The sequence below is a fragment of the Trachurus trachurus genome (genome assembly GCF_905171665.1).
Source record: "Trachurus trachurus genome assembly, contig: scaffold_154_arrow_ctg1, whole genome shotgun sequence".
Lineage (NCBI taxonomy): Eukaryota > Metazoa > Chordata > Actinopteri > Carangiformes > Carangidae > Trachurus > Trachurus trachurus.
Genome location: NW_028155226.1, coordinates 69,379 through 79,363, shown reverse-complemented (window position 1 = coordinate 79,363; position 9,985 = coordinate 69,379). Strand labels below are relative to the sequence as shown.

The following is a 9,985-nucleotide window of genomic DNA, read 5'->3' as shown; positions in this document are numbered from 1 at the left end:
AGATGAAGAAGGAACCGAGTGACTGAATGACCAAACTTTATTTCACACGTTGACAACAACAACAACACCACCATGACATCAGTTTGGACTGAGGCTAACGCTAATGCTAACAGGGGGGGCGGAGCTTAACAACAGCCAGGATGAGGTCACCAGCGCCGGGCTGTGATTGGACGGCGCTACAGCCGGGCTGTGATTGGACGGCGCTACAGCGTGCAGTTGGCTTCTGTAGAGAGACGACACTTCGCCACCGTCAGGTACGTCTCCACCTGCAGAGACACACATCATCGTTACATCATCGTTACATCATCGTTACATCATCACCTTCATCCCAGAACACACCTCCATCCTCACCACTTCTCCAGCCTCAGGTGGCTCAGAGTGGAGGAGAGAGTTTCTCAACTCAAGCCGTGTTTAGTTTATAAAATAAAAGATGACCTGGCACCAAAGTATTTAGTAAACTACTTCTCCAAAGTCAGTGACACACACAGTTCCTCCACCAGGGGGCGCTCCACAGTTCCTCCACCAGGGGGCGCTCCGCTCCACTGACTACAGCCACCAGGGGGCGCTCCACTGACTACAGCCTCCAGGGGGCGCTCCACAGTTCCTCCACCAGGGGGCGCTCCGCTCCACTGACTACAGCCACCAGGGGGCGCTCCACTGACTACAGCCTCCAGGGGGCGCTCCACAGTTCCTCCACCAGGGGGCGCTCCACAGTTCCTCCACCAGGGGGCGCTCCGCTCCACTGACTACAGCCACCAGGGGGCGCTCCACTGACTACAGCCTCCAGGGGGCGCTCCACAGTTCCTCCACCAGGGGGCGCTCCACTGACTACAGCCTCCAGGGGGCGCTCCACTGACTACAGCCACCAGGGGGCGCTCCACTGACTACAGCCACCAGGGGGCGCTCCACTGACTACAGCCACCAGGGGGCGCTCCACTGACTACAGCCACCAGGGGGCGCTCCACTGACTACAGCCTCCAGGGGGCGCTCCACTGACTACAGCCTCCAGGGGGCGCTCCACTGACTACAGGCTCTGTATGGGAACGTTTTCTTTCCTTTACTCAGCAGCTTCTGGTGGAATGGCCTTCCTCTAAACCTTAAAGCTGTTAGCTCCTCCTACTTTCTTTTTAAGTCCTCAATAAAAAAATGGTTCAGCCAACCGATAAATGAAATCAACAGAGCCGTGAAGCACTAGATTATTGTATTGTTTGTTTGTGTGTCTGTCAAATGTTTTGTTGTTTCTGTTTGGGACCTAATCTCTTGTTTTATCTTCTATTTCATCTTGTTCTTTCTCTTCAGTGTTGTCGTCTATGTGCCTTAGTGTCTCTCTCCCATGTTGTTAGTCCATGTGTTGTGTGTGTGTCTTCCTTGTTTTAAATCCATGTGTAGCTACCGTCGACCATCAAATAGGACCACAATGGAAACAAGCCTTTACAAGGGCTTTATTGTGTTTTTTATCCTTTTGAACACTTGTCTAATGTTGTTCAATAAAGTTTTCAATTCAATTCAATTCAATTCAATTCAATTCAATTCAATTCAATTCAATTCAATTCAATTCAATTCAATCCAATCTAACCCTACACACACACACACACACCTTGTGCATGTCCTTCTTGAAGCAGGCCAGCAGCTCGTAGCTCCGTCTCTGCAGCTCGTCGCCTCCCTGAGTCTGGAAGAAGTTCCCGAAGGGCGGAGCGAGCGGCAGCACGGCGCCATCGGAGAAGAGCTCCGCTCCGTCCTGATTGGTCTGCAGGAGCAGGGGGGGGGGGGGGGGGGGGGGGGGGGGGGGGTCACACAGCTGCTTGTTTATTATTAAGATCCCCATTAGCTACAGCAAAGCCACAGCTATTCTTCCTGGGGTCCAACAGTATCAAATATACAGTTGAAAACACAAAACATGAACATTATAAAAATTACAAACAAAAAAACAAGTGAGCGATATGCTTCACCTAACAAATTACAAATATTAATTGTTCACATACTAATCCTATTACCCACATTTCTACATATCATATATGTATACTGTACATCATTACACAGCACACATCATACTTGTATACATTCATTCTACAGAATATACATTATAATAACACATCATATATCCATCGAAATATACTCACATATGCTGTCCTGCTCGGTGTGTGTGTGTGTGTGTGTGTGTGTGTGTGTGTGTGTGTGTGTGTGTGTGTGTGTGTGTGTGTGTGTGTGTTGTCACCGTGATCAGCATCTGGATTCCCTCCCTCAGCTCGGCCAGTCTGGAGGAGATCTGGCTGCGCTCGGCCGGACCGCCGGGCAGGAAGTGGCTGGAGATCTCCCAGTATTCCACCAGTTGTTTGGAAATCAGCAGCAGCTTCAGGACCTGGAATCAGCCAATCATACGCCACCGATAATAAATCAATCAATACGCCACCGATAATAAATCAATCAATGGTTCCCATAGCGATGGGTTGGTCCGGGCTGTAGTTTTTAGGTGAATTCTGAGCAACAAACGAGTTAATTAGCGAGTGGCGAGTGGCAGTTCAACAGTGGCAGATTGACATCAAGACCATCTGGTATTTTGATGTGTTATCTAGGGCCCGACCGATTTATCGGCGAGCCGATTATAGCCCGTTTGAAACTAATCGGTAATCGGCCAAAACTCGGCGATTGTCGCCGATATTTTCAGGAATAAAATGCAGGGAATAAAACTTGGTTTTACTTTGAAAAGATTCCCCCGCACCGGCGCCGACCTCATGACAAATTCCATCCACTACCACCTCAGTCACAGCACACAGCAGAGTGACTGATCTGTCTCAAAACCAGTGTTGCCACTGGCTTTCTGTTTCCCTTTTTTTTTTTTTTTTTTTTTACCGCGGTCGGGTTGTGAATTAATTAATTAATGCTCGTCTCCGGCAGTGTTGGGTCCGAGATTCAACAAGCCGGTCGGGGTCGGGTTTTACCGTTATATACCGGCACGGCAGCAGTATGCTCATTTATCACCAATAAACACAGTAGATGAGGGAGGGAGTGACTGAGCTGAGGCTGTGTGACGGGTGCGGGGGGGGGGTCCGCGGCGTGGAGCGGTGCGGGACTCTGACTGCAGCGGGGACTATAATGTCTCTGCTCCGTGACACTGACCGCCGGTGAGCGCTTTGACACGGTGCCGGGCACGGCAGCAACCGCTGATCGCTTTTAATTGAAAAGAGAGAGCGAGGGAGAGAGAGACGCCGTGCCGTGTAAAAAAAAACAACAACAAAAAAGTATCACGTGTCATGACTTCCTGTATTTGGCCCTTCAAAATAAAAGCCCATATTGATTTTGACTTCATTTTGACAAGACAGGGCTTCAAATGTTTTTTTTTTTTCATGCAACCAATCGACCAATGAAATTTTAGTCGGCTAATGATTTTTTGGTCGACCAGGCAGCCCTAATTTATATATTATATATAGATATATTATTATAGTAATACAATTTTAAAACTTAATTAAAAAAATAATAATAATCGGCCGATTAATCGGTTATCGGTTTTTTTTCCCCCTAATAATCGTAATCGGCATCGGCCCCAAAAAATCCATATCGGTTGGGCCCTAGTGTTATCATCAACTCCCTTGTTGGGTCTTGAACCCACATCATCCAACACCAAGAACCAGCAGCTAACTCACTGCGCTAATTGTCTGTGAGTGAGACCTGCTGTGTGTCTTCTCTAATAGACTCAGGGAGTCAAAACCAGGCAGCAGCTGATGTAAAGGCAGATTTCAAAAATGGTCAAAATGTCAGAAATTGAGTTTCTAAACAAAAATCTGTTAATACATATCTAGACAGCATGGAAATGTTGGTGATTTGTTTTTAACTCTAAGTGTTTTGCATCATAAGAGAAAAAGTTAAAAATGCCACTCTTACATTGTCTGCAGTTGTTCCCATGAGAGCAGAATTCAAAACGTTCTAGAAAATTCTGTTTTTGAGGTAAAATTCTGATATTTGTCAAACTTCATCAACCATGACTCCAAAATATTCTCAATTTTTTTCAGGAAGATTGAAAATGTATTTAGCAAGAATTGGTATATGTTTACAGTGTTTACAGTCATACGTTTTCATGCACTGTAGGCTCAATTTTGGATAAATCAAAACTCAGAGAAATCAGTTTTGTGGAGGACGGTCTGGAGATGCTCTGTAGCAAGTTTGGTGTCAATTGAGCAAAAATTGTGGAGGAGATTTTGCCCTTGGGAAGTAGGATTTCCTCGGAAGAAGATGAAAGAAGGAGAATTCCTTGGAATACCATAGTGTCCTGGCAGCAGCAGCCAACCCATAATAAGCCACCTAGAACCAATCAATCAATCAATCAGCCACCGATAACAGATCAATACTCACGGAGCTGCGCTGCGTCTCGTGTTTGTCGATGGGACTGATGATGTAATCAGAGTTACAGAAATCCTGAAGGAAGATCTTGTTGAGCTGCCGCTGGTCGTCGCTCTGCAGGGAACTCTCCTGAGGACACGAGGACACAAGGACATGAGGACATTAAGACATTAAGACATTAAGACATACTAAGTTGGAGAAGAGCCTCTGTGCTCTCAGGTGCAGGTGGTGGAAGTTAGGACATGAGGACATTAGGACATTAAGGGCGCTTTCACACCTGCAGTTGTTCCGATTCAGCAACTGAACCGATACAACTGTTGCGTTCTTTTTTCTGGGCCGTTTGTGTTCACATTGCATGATTCTAAAGCGGTACAGCGCTTTGCACTGTGGAACAGCGCCATAGCAGCGGCCCTAACAACACCCCATCAGCTGATCAGCAACAATGGCACCAATGAACCGCGGGCTGACTTGCAGTAGTGAGGAGGTTCAATTTCTTATTAATATTTGGGCAGACGAGTATTTAGTTGAAGTTCGATTAAAAAAAATGCCCAAGCTGACTGGTTTATGGCTGGGGCGAGACCTTGAAGTGTGCCTATAATGTGCTATAGCTACAAATGTAGTCTAATAGCTACATTATTATTATTATTATTATTATTATTATTATTATTATTATTATTATTATTATTATTATTATTATTATTATTATTATTATTATTAGCCTATGTGTGACCAAGCGTGCTGTCCGCTGTCTCAGTGCTGACACGTGAATGAATGACAGAGCATGTCACTGCCAGAGAGACAGACAGAGAGAGAGAGACAGGGAGAGGGGTGGTCAGGTTGTGTTGGTCAAGCTGTGTTTTCAGTTGCAGGTGTCATTTATGTCAGATGAATTGTCCTCTAACACACCCTAGCTTGACTAGTTATAGGGGTTGTTTGTGGAGCTCTGCCCAGATCGCCGCGGGTCAGCTTGGAAAGGCTGGTGGACTCACGGCTTGAGTTTGCGTCTTTCCTTTCTTTTTGCCATCAGCTTTTCTGTTTTGTGTACATTATTAGAAGGCCAAGACGACACGCTGCTGATGCTTCATTATGTTTTTGGGGCAGTTGCCCGTGGTCCCCCTCCTCCGGTTGCCAGGTAACAAGTCAATTTGTTCCGATACGGTTACGTTCTCACTACAAACGAACCGCTCCAGGGCTTGGATGGAAACGAGCCGAGACCGCCTCTCCCAAGCCATCTCGGCTCGCTTGTTTTGTTCGCGCCCTAAGTTAGCGCCCTAAGACATGAGGATATGAGGACATTAAGACATTAAGACATTAGGACATTAGGACATTAAGACATTAAGACATTAAGACATTAGGACATTAAGACATTAAGACATTAAGACATTAGGACATTAAGACATTAAGACATTAAGACATTAGGACATTAGGACATTAAGACATTAAGACATTAAGACATTAGGACATTAAGACATTAAGACATTAAGACATTAGGACATTAGGACATTAGGACATTAAGACATTAAGACATTAAGACATTAGGACATTAAGACATTAAGACATTAAGACATTAGGACATTAAGACATTAAGACATTAAGACATTAAGACATTAGGACATTAAGACATTAAGACATTAAGACATTAGGACATTAAGACATTAAGACATTAAGACATTAAGACATTAGGACATTAAGACATTAAGACATTAAGACATTAGGACATTAGGACATTAAGACATTAAGACATTAAGACATTAAGACATTAAGACATTAGGACATTAAGACATTAAGACATTAAGACATTAGGACATTAAGACATTAAGACATTAAGACATTAGGACATTAGGACATTAAGACATTAAGACATACGAAGTTGGAGAAGAGTCTCTGTGCTCTCAGGTGCAGGTGGTGGATGCGGCCGACGGCCATGGAGAACAGGTGCTGGTTGTTGGGGATCGGCTGAGAGAAGACACCCAGAGACGGGGCGGACAGGACGGACAGCAGGACAACGACTGAGAGAGACAGACAGGTGGTCAGAGAGACAGACAGGTGGAGGTGAGAGAGACAGACAGGTGGAGGTCAGAGAGACAGACAGGTGGAGGTGAGAGAGACAGACAGGTGGTCAGAGAGACAGACAGGTGGAGGTGAGAGAGACAGACAGGTGGTCAGAGAGACAGACAGGTGGAGGTGAGAGAGACAGACAGGTGGTCAGAGAGACAGACAGGTGGTCAGAGAGACAGACAGGTGGAGGTCAGAGAGACAGACAGGTGGAGGACAGACAGGTGGAGGTTGATCAGTAAATCAAAGTGTCTTCTTGTCTCACCTCGGTCCAACATGGCTGCTTGACTCGTTTGACTCGTTCAGCTTCAACTGAGCTCCGGTCAGAGTTTGGAGGTTTTATAGCAGAGAAGCTCTTGGTTAAATTCATCCACAGAAACATGAACCAAACAAACAACCGCCCTGTGTGTGTGTGTGTGTGTGTGTGTGTGTGTGTGTGTGTGTGTGTGTGTGTGTGTGTGTGTGTGTGTGTGTGTGTGTGTGTGTGTGTGTGTGTGTGTTAATAATATTCACAGAACATAAAAGAAGTGAAAACATGTGACGACAAAGTGGTGGAAACAGAAAACACACAAACACGCCTGAACGTACATATTGATAACACGCTGCTCAACACCTCAATCTCTGAAGAGACACAACAACAACAACTAGGAGGGTTAGAGAGTTAGAGTTAAGGGGCGTTCACACCAGACGCGATAGACGCGAATGGAGCGTCTATCGCGCCGCGTCATCCAATCAGTGACGAGTTCAAGCCGACGACGTCACTTCTCTGTACGGTTGTTTACACTCAGACCAACATGAAGGAGAAGCTAATTGTATATGAGCTGTGTGTGGGCACCGCTGCCGTCTTCTACACAGAGTGAAAAAACACACACACACACACACACACACACACACACACACACACACACACACACACACACACACACACACACACACACACACACACAGTGAACCCAGACACGACGGCGGGTGGTTTTCCGGTGTTTCTGAGACTTGTACAGCAAGTAGCTACAGTGCAGCAACGTAGGTGATATCAGCCACGATCGACGTGGAAAGTGAACGGGTTGAGACCGGTTTTCAAATTAACGGGCGGATGTGACGGATGTAACGAATGTAACAAATGTGACGGATGTGACGAATGTGACGGATGTAACGAATGTGACGGATGTGACGAATGTGACGGATGTGACGAATGTAACGGATGTAACGAATGTGACGAATGTAACGAATGTAACGAATGTAACGAATGTGACGGATGTAACGAATGTGACGGATGTGACGAATGTGACGGATGTAACGAATGTAACGGATGTGACGAATGTGACGGATGTGACAAATGTAACGGATGTAACGGATGTAACGGATGTGACGAATGTGACGGATGTAACGAATGTAACGGATGTGACGAATGTGACGGATGTGACGAATGTAACGGATGTAACGGATGTAACGGAAGTTCAGCCGACTCTGGCAGCTTCACGTGTGGCTCAAAGGCTACTGTACCAGCGCTGGCATTCCATACATGGATAATTTCACCACTTTCCTCCATAGACCGGACCTTTTCAAACGAGACCGTCTTCATCTAAACCACAACGGATCCCGTCTTCTGTCTCTGAACATGAATCTCACTCTGCTAGCCGTCCAGTCTACAACATTCACTGATTGACTGTCTACGCGACCCTTCCTCCTTCCTGCCTTGCCCTGCTGTTCTCACCAGCTTTGAGCCTGTGTCCCTCTCTCAGATTGTCGACATCGTCTCCCATACTAGGCCGACTACCTGCACCACAGACATTGTTCCCACCCACCTGCTGAGGGAAGTTTTTAACACTCTAGGTCCCACAGTGTCACTCCTCTTCAATAGCAGACTGGCTAATGGTTCTGTTCCATCATGCTTCAAACACGCAGTTGTTCAGCCAATTATCAAAAAACCAAACCTACATCCTGCTGTTCTAAATAATTTTCGACCAATCTCAAAACTCCCGTTTATATCCAAGGTCATGGAAAATATAGTTTACTCCCAGCTTCTGTCCTTCTTAGATAAAAATAACATCATGGACAAATTTCAGTCAGGTTTCAGGGCACGGCATAGTACAGAGTCACAAATGACCTGCTGCTCTCCCTCGACTTATTAATACTCTAAACCCGCCTTATTAATTCTCTTAGACCTCAACTCTGCCTTCGACACTGTTGACCACTCCCTCTTCCTGAACCGGCTTGAGCACCAGGTCGGTATCCAAGGCAGCGCTCTCCAGTGGTTTGCCTCCTACCTCTCTAACCGATCCTTTTCTGTTAACATCGGTAATCTCTACTCCTCATCTGCTCCAATCGGTTCCAGGGTAAATGAAAAGGGCTGCCATTCTGAACCTGAAAAAAAGTCCGCCATTAAAAGGTTTAATGCACTGGGTGCACACATTGCAGTGAATGCTTTGGTAGTACAGTGGCTAGAGCATCTGCCTCCGGTGTGGGAGATCAGGGTCCGCGCGGCGCGATCGTGTCAAGCCAGGCAGGAAGTCAAACCACAAGAGAATCCGGTCAATTTTCAAAATAAAACACATTCGGAACAGCGGCCCCTCGGAAGGAATTTTCGGACTGGCAGACCGTCGAAATGGCAGACCGTCGGAATGGGGGTCGCCACCCGCACCAATCACATGCGGCGTACCCCAGGGTTCCATCTTAGGCCCCATCCTATTCGCCCTACACCTGCTCCCTTTAGGCTCCATTCTCCAAAAGCACAATATCTCATATCTTTGCTACGCCGATGATACACAGTTATATCTTCCACTCGAACCTGGTCATAGCAACAACCTGGTCATAGCAACAACCTGGTCATAGCAACAACTCCACCTTGGAGTCCATTCTTGACTGCCTCCAAGACGTCAAACTATGGTTGGTAAATAACTATCTCCAATTAAATGATGGGAAGACAGAAGTGGTCTTCTTTGGCCCCCCCAAACTCCTCCAAAGGTATAATAAATCACTTAGGTCCCCTGGCGCCCAATCTTCATACCCATGCCAGAAATCTTGGGGTGATCTTCGATCAAGATTTAAAATTTGATAAACAAATAAACTCGAAATTTGTTTTTTCCAATTACGAAATATTGCCAAACTGAAATCAATTCTCTCCCTCTCTGACCTTAAAACAGTTACCAACGCCTTGATTACCTCTAGGCTGGATTACTGCAACTCACTTTATTTAGGTATCAGCCAGACATCTCTATCCCGCTTACAGTTGGTTCAGAATTCTGCTGCCAGATTGGGAACAGGAACTAGGAGTGTCATGTTTATGTGAATTTGTCTGCTGTATTTGTGTTGTTTCCTCCCCATCAGTGTTTTGAGAATAGCTCACTACCTCATATTTAAGTTAAGCTTTATTGTGATAGGCCAGTTTGGTCACATGACAGTTCAGAGTTTGAGCGGGAAAATGCATAGCCTCTAGCTACTACACGCGGTCTGCTTGCAGCTTCAGCTGGTATCTTTTTCCTCCCGCTGCTTGTGTCTAGGAAATTATCGCTTGTAAGTATTGTCCACCATTCTTAGTTAATTATGACCTTACACAGATTTCAATAGTGTACTGTAAATATTGAAATATTATAAA

General features: G+C 45.8%; 1 protein-coding gene across 1 annotated transcript; it reads right to left on the bottom strand.

Moving 5' to 3' along the window:
• Positions 1-203: 203 nt before the first annotated feature.
• Positions 204-6,668, bottom strand: gh1 (growth hormone 1; the record flags this gene model as incomplete). Its single annotated transcript, XM_084001416.1, has 6 exons — positions 204-266; positions 1,598-1,747; positions 2,216-2,359; positions 4,348-4,464; positions 6,202-6,344; positions 6,656-6,668. 6 exons carry the CDS (start codon positions 6,666-6,668, stop codon positions 204-206), a joined length of 630 nt encoding a protein of 209 aa, XP_083857542.1.
• Positions 6,669-9,985: the final 3,317 nt, after the last annotated feature.